We start from the raw sequence: 14,189 nt of genomic DNA, 5'->3' as shown, positions 1-14,189 counted from the left end.
AATTTCTTAGAGAAGAGGTCGTGATACAGAAATGGGAGGGGGGAGGCAGTAGAATGTTAATGTGGGTTGGGGGCCAATGAAACATCTGGAGGCTTGATTTCTTAATTCCCTTCACGGTAGACAAGTAATGCCAATGGATTATCTTCATGAGGAAGTGACAACATGACTCCATAGGACAAGTCAAGGTGTAACTTGTATATCTGCCTTTAAAGTTTGCTTTTCTTATCCTGCTCTCCAAAATGAACATAAAGCTAAAAATCTCATGCTAGTTCTCAACCTCAGCTCTTTTATTTGGCAAATGTATCAGAAAATTCTGCTCGGTAATTGGAGTTGTCCCAAGGTGAAAAAACAGCATTTCCAGAAGGCCAGCATTCATTCCCATCCCTTTCTGCATTTTCTCAATAGTGGCTTTGTTTTATGACTTTTTGCTCACACAGAAAACACATATAGCAACTGACTGAATGCCACCCAAATGTTTTTATGACTCCAGATATATGTATGGTAGGCAAAGAAAATTCAGAATTAGCCCTTATTTTGATGACATACTGTATTTTCTAAATACCCTGACTTTGATAACATCACACAAATATTTGAGAACAAGAAAATGCAGATCTAGTTTAGGAGTGGGAAGTGCTGCCCGCCTGAGCATTGGCAGTCCACTCCGCCAGAGACAGTGTGCGGTTAACTGTTACTGGAAGTTGCACTGCTTCCTGCCCTGCCATTTTGAAGAGGCGCTTCAAGGACTGGAAGCTCTACTCTCAAACTGCCTCACATGGGAAGCCAGCATGCTGATCTCCAGAGCCTCCCCCTATCACCACCGCTGCCATCTCATAAGTACACTATATTTAAGGGTTGCTGAGTGCTGAGAGAGGAAACCCTGGCGGCGTAGTGGTTAAGAGTCTGGCTGCTAACCCAAAAGTAGGCAGTTCAAATCCACCAGGCGCTCCTTGGAAAGCTTATGGAACAGCTCTACTCTGTCCTATAGGGTCGCTATGAGTCGGAACTGACTTGACTGCAACGGGTTTGGTTTGGTTTTGGAGTGCAGAGAAACCCTTTGAGATAAACCCAGATCTCTTTACTTCCTCTTCAAGAGTGTGGAATGTCTAATGTTAATGCCCAGATAGGGCTGTAGTTGTTGTCAGGTGCCCTCAAGTCAGTCTGACTCATAGCGACCTTACTCACAACAGAATGAGACCTGTGTACAAGAATGAAATGTAGCCAAGTCTTGCACCATCCTTGCACCATCCTCACAGGGGACTAAAATTAATCGCTCTCCCAATTGTTCTCAGATCCTTCAATTCTGCGGAATATAAGAAATAATCTTCTTAAAGAATGCTCTGCTCACTCTAAGAAAGGAATTTTTGAAACCTTTGAGCATTAATTTCATGGGATCCTCTTCCTACATTTTTATAAATTTAGCCAAGAAATAACTCCATGTTTTTAACGTAACTGATACTAGATGTCCTCCGGGGCTCCCTATTACTTCCGTCTGCAGAACTAAAACACCAGGGATTTTCTGATCGTATCAAGCATGCAGCAATTGAAAAAGTCATGATCATCTGCAACGGCCGACAATACTGTCACAGTGTGTAGGCCTGATACTTAGCCCAGCTTTTCATTTATATGCAATGCATTTCATTGCAATAAAAACCGAGTTGAAGGGGCTGGACATTCTGGAAGAGATGGTCCAAGATCAGTATCAGTTCCTCATTTCTCCAGAAGCATTTTCACACCAGAGTAAAAGGCAGAAGAGAATGGCAAAAAGAACTCCAGGTTTCTAATAAAATAACTCCTGTCCCTACCCCTGACACCATTCCTACAAATTAACTCACAGCACTACACATACAGACTCTTAGTAAACCAACCTCTTCACTTTTTGACTGATCATAATTTACCGACAAGGAGTTCTCAGTGTCTAAGTAGTTGATGGTACAGTTTTTCCCCAATTGAGTAGTTACGTATAGGCTCAATTATACCTCTGGAAAGAGAGAAAACTGCTTTTTACACCAAAGTGGAGGCAGTGGTTAGACACGTCCAAGGAGATAAGGCCCTCTGTACGCCAAGCACAAACAGTGGAAGGCTGGTAAAAACAACTGAGATGGTTTCGAATAGCAGCGGGGACTCACAAATTAGATACTTGAGTCTATAATTAAGCGTGGCAATTTCCACAACTTAGTAATTAAAATGCTATCCACTCAAGGAACAGGACCAAGTTAAAATGATCTGTCTTGAGCAATGTATACCAACCAGGATTCCTCCAGAATTATGTAAAAAAAGTCTCTAAAATGATTCAAGGTAATGCAATTTGGGTACTATAACCACACTAGAGTTTGAACAAGTTGTGGTCAAATTAAAGCACTTCATTCCTCTGTCTTTTCCTCCTCCTACCATGGACTTTGTGAACTGAGCTACCACGGCATTTCTGGCCATACAATTCACAGATGTGGCTGCTCAGACAGGACCATGGAAATGCTGTGTTGATGATCCTCCTATGACGAGGTCAACTTACAACAGGGACAAACTCCCTTGTACAGTTAGGAGAAGACGGCAGTTTATGGCTCTCAGATAAATGGACTGTCAGGTCACAGCTGCCGACAAGCTGTTAAGACATTTACAGCCTGGCACACACGCTGGGTTCCTCTGCAGAAGAGCTGATTTTATACGTAAGGGTGATTCTAAAGGACAGGAAACAAATATTGGTCACAGACAGGACTGGCTGCATAATTTGCCGGGAGCAGCACAAAACGAAAAAGTGGGGTACCTTATTCAAAATTTACCGAGATTTTCAAGATAGCAACAGCAGAGCATTTACCCAAGCATGAGGCCTTCTATGCATGGGGTCCCGTGCAATGCACAGGCTGCATACCCACGAGGTTGACCCTGACTGCAGCACATGAGACTGGGCCCCCTCAGTGTACAAACATACACACACACTTGTCCAGCAAATATTTATTGAGGGTCGTCTGTGTGTGGTGGTGGATTTCATACATGTAGCCTGGTGACTGAGACTAGGGGCTCTGGAGTCAGGTGGCCTTGATGTTAATCTCTGCCCCACCAGTAGCCAGCTGTGACTTGGCAAAAATTACTTCCTCTCAGTCCCTTGACATCCTTATCTGCAAGGGGGTGGTATTCAAATAGTACCCACCTTACTGGGTTGTTGAGAGGATTAGCCGAGAAAACTCACACAAACAACTTTGAACAGGGCTTGGCACAGAATATGAGCTCAATAAATGTTACTTGTAGTTTTTAAGTAAAACATAATTGCCATGACAGCAGCATAAGTCGAGTAATGAGGGGCTCAGGCAGGACAGTGATAAAATCTGGTTGGGAGATCTAAGAGGAGGCTGCATGAAAGAAATGCATTTGAGATGGGTCTGTAGGAAGCCAAGGATTTTCGCGAAAGCCATAAGTGAGGACAGAGGAACGTGAGGGGGTGTGTGTGGCCGCCAGGATGGCATGCTTGACTGGGCACTGGGCATGGGCGGGAGATGTGTGGGAGCCATGCCGGAAGGAAGGGTGGGCCTTGCTGGGGCAACCTCGTACAGTAAGCTGAGGAAGTCCAAATTTCATCTGCTAGGCAACAGGGAAGCGCAGAAAGTTCTGAAGCAAAGCAGATGTGTCCCTTTCTTTTTTTTGCTAAAGTACAAGAGAACCGATAAAATAGACCACAGTGTGAAATTATATCACGTAAGAATCCATTAGCCCACCACAAATACTAACCTCTTTGATTGGTCCTGCCCTCCACTAACAATCACAAATACTTCATGAGAATAAGTCAAACCCTTTGGTGAGAAGTTTTTTATTTTGCCTGTTAGGGTTTTAAAGCCCGGAAAAAAACAAAAATTCTTGCCCTAACCCATTACATAAACAAAAGCAGGGGAACTAGAAACTGAAACACAGAATGTCATGCTGATCTCTGCCTGTGTAGCCGGCCTTGTGCACCTTCCTCAGGTGGTCTCTGAAGCCTCATCCTCCTCCTCCAACTGCCCTAAGTAGGCACCACACTAGCCAAACCAAACCAAACCAAACCAAAGCCATTGCTGTTGAGTCAATTCTGACTCATAGTGACCCTACAGGACAGAGAATTTCCCCAAAGGGTTTCCAACGAGTGGCTGGTGGATTTGAACTGCTGATGTTTTGGTAGGCAGCCAAGTGCTTAGCCACAGTGCCTCCAGGGCTCCAGGCACCACACTAAGAGACAGGAAAAAGGCTACTTACACAATCCACCTAATTTTCCCACAGGGAATTCTACCAGTAATAATGCTCTTGGATTTAAGATACTCCTAAATTCTGCAATGAAGTCCAAGCCATTTACAAATTAGCTCAATCGCTTAACAAGCATATATATTTGCTTACCATGGCTCAGGACTACAACATACCTTAATCTCTGAGGCCTGACTTTTACTTTGTGCCATTCCGTACGGCACAGTCATCACAATGGTTAAGCACTCAGTTGATAACTGAAAGGTTGCAAGAGAATGACCGGGCCATCACAGCCAAGAAAACCCTATGGGCAGTTCTACTCTGTCACATGGGGTCACCATGAATCAGAATTGACTCGACAGTGCCAAACGACGACAACAACAGTCGTCTGTCACTTTTTTCAATATAATGGAAAATTACAAGAGTCAAACAAAAAGCAATAGATCAGAAGACTATATCAAAAAAACCGGTTGCTGTCGAGTCAATTCTGACTCACAGTGACCCTACAGGACAGAGCAAAACTGCCCCATAGAGCTTCCAAGGAGCGCCTGGTGGATTCGAACTGCCTATCTTTTAGTTAGCAGCTGTAGCACTTAACCACTGCACCACCAGGGTTTCCAGGAGATTATAGGCTATTGAATTAAGATTGATTCTGATTTTCTCTGGGAGTGGGGACAGGTAGAGAGATAGAGCTCCTACAAACAGCACTAGCAGGCCCACAAGTATATGAATCAATCCCCTGGCCTCAATACCCCCTCCTTGTGTTTTTGTGTGTTCCCTTAAAATTAGCTGGCAGCACCTAAAGGGGTGCATTCAGAGCAGATGGTCCAGGGTCATCTTTATGTGGCCTGAGCAGTGTCTACCTAGCAAGTCATCATGGGTACGGCCACACACAGAGAGCCCAACTGTCAGAACACAAATGCACCCAAGCACAGATATACCTGCCCACACACACACACCCACACCCACCCACACACCCACACCCACACTCTCTCTCTCTGGGGAAGAAAGGATTCCACTTTGCTGACCAGCCCTGAGGACACTCTGCCCATCTCATTATTTCACAGCAATTATTCCTGCAAGTGAGAAGGTTAAGGAAATTAAACATACGTTTCTCACAAGCACTTTAATGACAGGCAGACCCACACAGCCACTCTGTCACAATACCAAGTGGTTTTCACGAGATAAAACAGACCTTAGTCAGACCTGCTCATCGTCCAGGGATCTGAACGAGATGCTTAATAGGAAAATTTCATACTGACTGACAGAGGGGACAGGGCTAGGTGGCTAATTTGTCTTCATTATCACTCATTTTCACAAACTTAGAAATGTGTTGTGAGATCAACAAATCTTAAAAATGTCAGTGCTTTCAAATACAAGGTGGCAGCATAAGCAGGTTTTTTTGTGAAAGTTATCTAAATTGCCAGTGATAAATATATTCATGTACCTGATGGGCTCTTACCAGCCAAGGGGGCCTGAGATGCCTTCTCTCTTCCCCATGCTGAAGAGAGTGATAGCTGGGCACCCACTAGATCTGTGATGGTCTTCCTGGGGAAGAGGGAGTCAGTGGGCTGAGGAAGTCTTGGAGACACTGTAGGGTCTAGTAGACCCTCCCATAAGGTGTGACCAGGCCAGGCCTCCCTGGCAAGTCTTCATGCAGAACACTTCCTTGAACCCTACAGGAGGGCAAGATCCAGCTGCTGGGTATATACCCAAGGATACTTTCATAGCAACATGCAGGCAATATTTCCACACCCGACCTTATTGCTCTTTCTTGAATACAACTGTTTTTTATAAGATGATCTCTAAGACCCGGGTAATCCTAGACTATTATCTGCCATTCTAATTCACACAGATGGTTTTTGCAGAATGGTGTACAACTTCGGCAACTGCAGAGTCAACCACTGCTGTTTTCAGCACAGCAGGTGTCCTGAGTTCATTGTCTTCGTTGAACTAACATTAAACATGACCCTGTCCCTGAAGCAACACAGCCTGCTTGTAGAAACGAACTGACCCTTTCAAGCCTGACTGAGCCACTACAGGCTCAGTCAGCCTAGATCAGGCTGAAGGCTGACTCATCAGCTTAGGCTAGGCAACTCTGCCTGATTCCCACAATACCCAATTCAAACTAGCTATGCTTCACTTTCATATAGTTGTGTTCACACAAAAACTAACAATAAAAACAATGACAAGCAGCACCTACTATTTACTAAGCCTTGCTATGTTGCAGCTGTGCTGAAAGCTTTCCCTGTGCTATCTTAGGTACCCTTCACAATGATGCTAAGGAGACTGGCGCCCCATTTGATAAGCATGGACAATGAAGTGTAGCGCACACAGACACCTGCCTACTGTCACACACCTCCGGTGTGATGAAGGTCCCCAGACTGCAGAGCCTGCACTCAGCTGCCTCCGTGAGTTTCCAGTGGTTCCGCAGGGAGGAAGTCCTTATGAAAGGTTTCCCTAGGCTGAATGCAGAGGCCAGGGGAACCACCACTAAGCAATTCGGGTGCCTGAGCCGGGGGCCACAATGGAGCACCTTTCTCTCATTCCCTGGGTCATTCTGGAGTTCGCAAACACACACACACACAAAAAAGAGGTGGAGAGGGCTAGAAAGCATGCCATCCTTAAGACATTGTGCACGTTTCCCAAATGTTTAAATAGAAAACATATTAAAATGTGAACTTGAAAATCATTTAAACCTAACCCCAACGTGGATGCCAGGGTAGGCAAATTCCTCTGAAGAGCTGGGAAAGAAGGAGCTCTAAGTGCTTGGCTCCTGCATTCTCTTTAAGCCGAGTATGGCCCTCTGCTTTTCTACCTCATCTTGGCTGACGAACACACCACCATAAGTCAGTTTCAACCTTTTATGGAAATTCAATCAAGAACCACTTACATTTCATTTTTAGTCAATTTTAGGCAGGCTTTACCAGCAATACACTCTTGAAACAGAAGTATTCTAAACTTAGCCAATAGAAGTCAAAGAATCCTACTTAAATCTAGCTTTAATTCTATAGCTTTATCAGACCACAATGGGTTTCGTTTTTACCTATCATTTAATTTTTATAAAAATGAAATTTTTTTCTCTTGAATTGATTCATTTCTGTCCCCAGTTTTTTTTTTTTTTTGTCCCCAAGACTTTAAGTTAAGCTCTTTTGCTGTTAAAGGTGTGCTATCACAAGTGTATGGAGTGGCTGGGTGGTGCAAACAGTTAACGTGCTCAGCTGCTAACCAAAAGGCTGGAGGTTTGAGTCCGCCCAGGAACACACTGGAAGAAAGGCTCGGTGATCTACTTCTGAAAAAAATCAGTCACTAAAAACCCCACAAAGCACAGTTCTACTCTGACACACTCAAGAGTCAGAACTGACTCCAAAGCAACTCGTTGGGTTTTTGGTATCACAAGTGTAGAAAACCCACTTATTTCCGAAGGCTGGACTACCCGTATTAAGTGTGAATACAAGGCGGTAAATTTATCTACGTAATTTCTGGGTTTAATTACTAAAGTAAAAAAAAAAAAAAGCATCATGAGCCTACTAAATGCCAGAATCTGTGGTTGGTCCTCGAGATACAAAGATGAGTAAGTTGGAAAAATGAACTAGTAAGAATAAAATAAAATACAATAAATTTTGTGAAGAAGGCACTAGGTGCTATGAACACTCCCAGGAGAGGCAATTAAGGTAGAGTTGGGAAGAGAGTGTTTGGAGACATTAAAAAAGCCTTTGGAGAGAAGGCTCGGCTTGGGCTTGGTGTCAAAAAACCAGTGAGAGTTAAGCTCCCAAAGGGGGAGCAGGAGGTGGCGATTCAAGCAGGGCAGCACGTGTAAAGGCATCAAGGAGAGACATAACATGGCACTTTCACTGAATAGAGAGTCATTTACGTGCTCAGAGACTGGGGTGGCAGGGGAGCAATGAGAGAAAAGCCTAAGTAGGTAACTCACTAGAGAGCCTCCATGGACCATGCTGGGAGTTGGACGTGATCTGACAGCTGGGCAGAACCATGGAATGTAATGAAAGGTATGGTCTGAGAAGCATTTCCATTTTTATTCAATTATGGTTGTACAGCATGGAAGAGTGTGGGGTGGGAGGCTGGAAATCAAACTGCACCTGTTGTGGCAATAATTTGCGTAAGAAGAAAAAAATTTTAGTGTGAAATCCAACTCCCTAAAACAATGACAACTAAAAAACTTTTTAAAACTAAGGAAACTCAACAGAAATGAAGGACCTGGTAACTAAATGGGTGTGGAGATGGCGATGAGAGTGGAGGGGAAGTTGATGCTGTGGGCACTTGGGTCGTGGTAAAGCTATTCACCAAATTAGGTAATACAGGAGAAGAAAGAGGTAGAGGATGGGGCAGGTGAGGCTGAAATCAGTCTGGACTTGTGAGTATGAGATGCTTGTGCAACATTCAAGTGCAGATGTTCAACAGGTAGTCAGGCATATGAACGTGGAAAGTGAAGACGAGGCCAAGGCAATTACAGACAATTAAGGAACAGTGCACATACAGATGATGGCTGAGGTGACTGAGGTGGACGAACTCTCCAGGGATACTGTACAGTGTGAGATTTAAAGAAAAATGAGAAAGGAATCATCGGGGACAAAAACTTGGGGTAACAAGAAAGGTACAAAGAGCTGATGGTAAGAAACACCACAAGTGAAGTTTTTAAGGACAAGGAGAAGAAGCTTGAAGAAGGAAGGAGTGGTGAAATAAGTATTAAATAAGCTGAAGACCTAACAATGCCACTGGCTTTAGTAAGCTACTCCTCACTTACCAACTATCTTGTTATCAGTTATTTTGCACTTACGACAGTGGTAAAAAAAAATCTACTATTTTGCACATTAATGATGTGCGTCCGGCAGTGACAAATGCCAAGGTGCGAGGTGAGAGCAATGCTGGCTGTGATGTGTCATCCTGGCTGGACCATGATTCTCAGTGGCTTGGCAGTTGTGTAATGATGCCAAATGAGAAAGCTGGACATGCAAAAGTAGGACAATGAATAAGGAAGATCAAAGAATTGATGCATTTGAATTATGGCGTTCGCAAAGAATTTTGAATATAATGTGAACTGCCAGAAGAATGACCAAATCTGTCTTAGTACAGGGAGTGCCCTAGCCATGGCCCCGCTTCCATATCTCCTAGAGTTGTTCTGTTCTCAGCAAGATAGGAAGGGAAGGCTTAAGTTTTTCACTTACATTTTACTACATTTCATGGAGGAAGTATTATAAGGTGAGCTTTATGAATTTGGGTATCTACGAAAGATTCAGGAAGTATTCCTGATGAATGTCATGAGTCTCCGCTATACTCAGATGTTTCAAAAATTATAGAAAGACAAAATTTTCCAGGTAGTGTCTTCTATTTATGACTCCAAACTTAAAGAATGAAGTATTGTGTTACTGAAAACTAGTAATGATGGGATAGGAAATTGAGCTCTAAATTGTGCCCTCCAAAAAGATACATTTAAGTGCTAATCCCTGTACTTGTGAATGTGACCTTGTTTGGAGAAACGGCCTTTCTTTGAAGATGATGTCAGTTGTTGTAACAGAGCGTGGTGGGTCTTAAACTTAATCCCTGCTGAGTAGTGCTTTATAAAAGGACAAACAAGGAAGTAGAGTCACAGACAGGGGGAAGACACCACACAAGGATCTGTCTATGTGCCAAGGAATGCCAGGGCTACTAGAAGCTGAAAGAGACAAGAAAGGTCTCCCCCTAGGACAGAGAGAGAGAGAGAGAGAGAGACAGAGAGAGCATAGCCCTTCCAATACCCTGAATACAAACTCTTCTTAGCTTCCAGAACTGTGAGAAAATAAATTTCTGTTCTTTAAAGCCACGCACTTTGTAGTATGTCATTATGGCAGCCCTAGCAGCTACGACACCCTCCATCATAAGATCTGAAATTCTCGTCTAGTATCCTAAAAGAATAGCTAAAACTAAGAAGTCTTAGGGGGCACTGAGTACAGGTCAAATTTCCCTAAAAACCACTGGCAGCCTTATCTCTGCCGCTTTCATCTGTATTGCTTAGAGACTCACAGGGCTACTCTTAAGGATATTACAGGGTGAGCACTCACTCAGATGCACTTTGCTCTGTGTGGAGTTAAGATGAAAGCAAGGACAAACACACATCCAAGAAATAATTTCTAAAACTCAGGGAGTTCCATCTGGAAAAACAGGGTTATGAATTCTTTAGTGCTGAAAGCTGCTCACATCAAAAGACGGTAATTAGGTACAAAAAATATTTTCACTTTTGGAGGTCCCCGTTTTCAGCAACAAGCTTTAGTTTCTGTTGTAGAAATTAAAGTCAACATAGAATAGAAATACATTGTCCTATTTTATTATACAGAAAAGTGAATAATGGAAATAACACAAAAACAATTTCACTTGTGAAAGCCTGCTGATTGTTCTGGAGAGAAAGAAAATAGCACTGAGGGGAAAAAAAAAAAAGGTCCTTCTCTAAACAAATGGTTTCCTAAGTTCATCTTTCAAAATGTGGGCAAAACCATGAATTCCAGTTAACACACACCTCAGAAAGAGCCAAGTTTGGAAAGTGTAGAACAAAGAATTTATTCAGAGATCTCTTGGATGTTTTTCTCTCCAAAAATAATGAAAGCTACAGGACTCCAGATGGGAATGTGACCACTTTGGGAGAGGAATCTTTTATTGAGATAAATAGCAAGGCTCTGTAAATAAACACCTGGGATTAAACGAAGAATTTTAGGAAGACAACTAGGTTTTGTTTTTTTTGGGGGGGGGGGGGCTGGGGTTTGTTTTTATTAAATTTTTTCTAAATGGTATCCTGGTATTCTCAAACGGTTAAGTGACAATGTTTTATACAACAGCTCAAAAATTAGACTAAGATAAAAGGCTGTGCAGTGAAGTTTTAAAATGTCTAGATTTCTGCTCCTAAACTGAACCGAAGCCTATTTATGCGTGTCATCTGGGAATCATTTTTCTCTGGCGCCCTGTTCTGGCTAGGCTTGGTTCCCACTGCTCTGATGAAGCAGGGTCACGTTTTGAAGATTCCAGAGGAATCTTCCTTCTACCCACCACAGCTCCTGGAACAGAGACCTCTCCCAGCTCTCAAGACTTCCAGCCCCTTTCCAGTGAGGGGGGCACAAAAACATGCTGAGACATGATCAAGACAAGCAAAAGTGACAGGGAAAGGACAGTGGATGGACAGAAAGAAGTTGGCTTCTTCTAGCAGGTGACTAGCAAATTAACCAGCTAAGCTGTCTCTTCCATTAGCCTATGTAATTTGAGGCTAACTAAATTCATAGTGGGGTCCCTGGATGGTACGAATGGTTAAGTGCTCAAAGGCTGGTGGTTCAAACCCACCCTGGGACACCTTGGAAGACAAGCCTGGAGATCTGCTTCCAGAAGGTCACAGAGATTGAAAACCCTATGAAGTTGTTCTACTCTGCACACATGGGGTTCGCCATGAGCCAGAATCAACTCGATAGCAACTAACAACTAACTTACAGTACAATTTTTAAAAATCTTATATCCAATTTTTAATTCATATTTTAAAAGCATTTAGTCTAGTTTAAATAAAGCTCTTGTAAATACAAAGCTACAGGAAGTAGGATTGGAACCAAAAGCAAGGTTAATAAACACAAAAGGTCTATTTGCCTCTACCAGCCAAATCCAGACACGGACTCTAGTTCAAAGTGCTGCATGTATTTCACAGTGAATTCCAAAAAAAGGAAGTGACAGCACATCCTTGTAAACACAGAGCTAACCAGTTATCATTTACAAGGGATTTCACTATGGCTTACAATTTACTAATAAATCCTGGGTTTTTTACCTTCTGGGTTCCCTCAATCCCTCTTCCATTTGCTAATTTTACTCAGGACTGAATATTTTAACATATTCTATGTGATGCCTTCTCCCCACCGTTTTCGTCAACTTTCACAGCAGTGGAAAAAATGTACGTGCTATACTTCGTTTTCCTTTCTCACAATCCTTTACCAACTAAGTGACACAAATACAGTTCCTCAACCAAACGCCTGTGTTCAGTTGCTACCATCATGTCACTTGTCCCAAAAAGACAGACTGTCAAAGATGGTAATATAGTCACTACCACTTCAAAGAGCATGCCCACCCCTAATCCATGGTGTGCTCAGTCCTAATCCATGTGACTGCTAAGTGTGCAGTGATGATTTCTGTTGCTTCCATGTGGAAATTTAAGAACAAAGAATCAACACCATTGTACAGAGCTGAATGCTTTTCTGGAGTATATCATATCCCCCTTTATTCGACGGCTTTAGAATGCTACCACACTTTGAAAGCCACTAGCGCGTGCATCACAGTTTCAATTCTTGGTTTCTAGTAAAAGAGACGAAGGCCTAAAGCTAGTGCTTACAGGTCTGGTTTTAATTCAATTTGGGCACAGATTTAGAGCAAACCTTTGAAGGGCAACTCACCGCCTCTCCAGTGGACGTCCGTCACTGGAGATGCTTCGAGGAATGTTGGTGGCTCTTTCGGGAGGAGGCATCTTCCCGTCTCCCTTTCCAGCATTCAGTCGCGAGGCCATGGGACTCTGTACCTGGGATGGGACTTGAGGCGAATGGGCCCCCTTATTGGCATTCCTCTGCCATTTGTTGTTATTTCGGAAAGGAAATTTGAACTCGTACGAAACCCCTTCGTTCATTTTGTACTCCATCACTGGCATGCGGTAGGTTTCAGAGCAACTCCTATTACGGGGAGAGCACAGGGAGAGGAAAAACTAATATTGCTTTTTCTGGTTGGTGGAACCACACTGATTCTCATTAACAGTTGAAACGAATCAAAAAATTCATCCTCTGTTTCAAACCATCTTTCAATCATTAGGTACTATAATTATTTTCGTTTCAAAAAATAAACTCCAGGAAATATTATACTAGTATTTTCCTTTACTCAATCCCAATTGTTGAGTCTGAGATATGGAATCTTTGCAAAAACAAGGAGACACAGTCACCAGGTGGAGCCAGAGTGGGTAGTGAAACCCGAGGAGGGAAGGCCGCCAGGATGGTGCGTAGAGGAGCAGACCCCTGAGCATGAGGAAATGAGGAAATAAGCAGTCAGCTTTGCACAGCCTTCACCTGTGTATTAGGCTAAAAAAAAAAAAAAGGGGGTACAGTTTTGAATTTGTTGGAACACCTCCTGATAGTCAAAGTGGGGAGAAATCTTGGAATTCAAACTGAGAGCCAAATTTAGCACAGGAGGAAAGAAAATACCAATTACGGAAATGCTACAATTATCAAATTTCTAGGGAACAAGCATAATCTGAAACCAGACTTTTTTCAAAGCCAGAAATTTCCCCGTAGCAGGGCTGTCCCCATGCAGCAACCTGACAGAATTAAAGGGCAGACATTTTCGTCTTCTGTCATGTTAGTCCTGCCATTTTTGTGCCAGTATCCCAATCCCCAAACCTTAGGAAACCTGGAACCCATTTTCCATTCTCTTCATCCAAACAACCATGGAGAGTTCTACCAGTTATTAACTTGGTTATTAGACAATTACTGAAAAAATCTACTTTCACTAAACCATTAACTCAAACTGTATATGTGAATTCCATCAAGCGAAAAAAATATTTTTCTGAGAGGAATTTCAAGAATCGGGAAGCAGGTGAGAAAATTTGGAAAGGAGGGGTTAATAGTGATTATTAAAGAAACAGCCCTTTAGGAGGCACTACAGTAGCCCCAGTGGTGCAGGGGTTAAAAGTGCTCAGTTGCGAACTAAAAGGTCAGCGGTTTGAACCCACCAGCCACTCCCATGGGGAGAAAGATGTGGCAGTCTGCTTCCATAAAGATTTACAGCCTTGGAAACTCTATGGGGCAGTTCGGTCTTACAGGGTCGTTATGAGTTGGAATTGGGTTGTATTCAAAATATTATCATTTTAATATGTAATCAATATTAAAAAAAATTAATGCTTTGCATTCTTTTTTCTTTACAAAATCTGGTGTGTATGTTATACGTACAGCAGGCCTCCACTGGGATTAGCCACATTATAAGTGTTC

At 42.8% G+C, this 14,189-nt stretch overlaps 1 protein-coding gene across 19 annotated transcripts in view; it reads right to left on the bottom strand.

Moving 5' to 3' along the window:
* SIPA1L1 (signal induced proliferation associated 1 like 1) overlaps positions 1–14,189 on the bottom strand; it is a 412,099-nt gene that overhangs the window by 49,816 nt on the left and 348,094 nt on the right. For all 19 annotated transcript variants that reach the window (XM_049898770.1, XM_049898772.1, XM_049898754.1 and 16 more), the window contains one exon: positions 12,615–12,884. In XM_049898770.1, coding sequence (XP_049754727.1) covers positions 12,615–12,884 — 270 coding nt within the window. The remainder of the gene's footprint in view (positions 1–12,614; positions 12,885–14,189) is intronic.

This window comes from Elephas maximus, chromosome 10 (genome assembly GCF_024166365.1).
Source record: "Elephas maximus indicus isolate mEleMax1 chromosome 10, mEleMax1 primary haplotype, whole genome shotgun sequence".
NCBI lineage: Eukaryota > Metazoa > Chordata > Mammalia > Proboscidea > Elephantidae > Elephas > Elephas maximus.
Note: the sequence above shows the minus strand (reverse complement) of the source record. Positions and strands in the feature narration are given on the sequence as shown.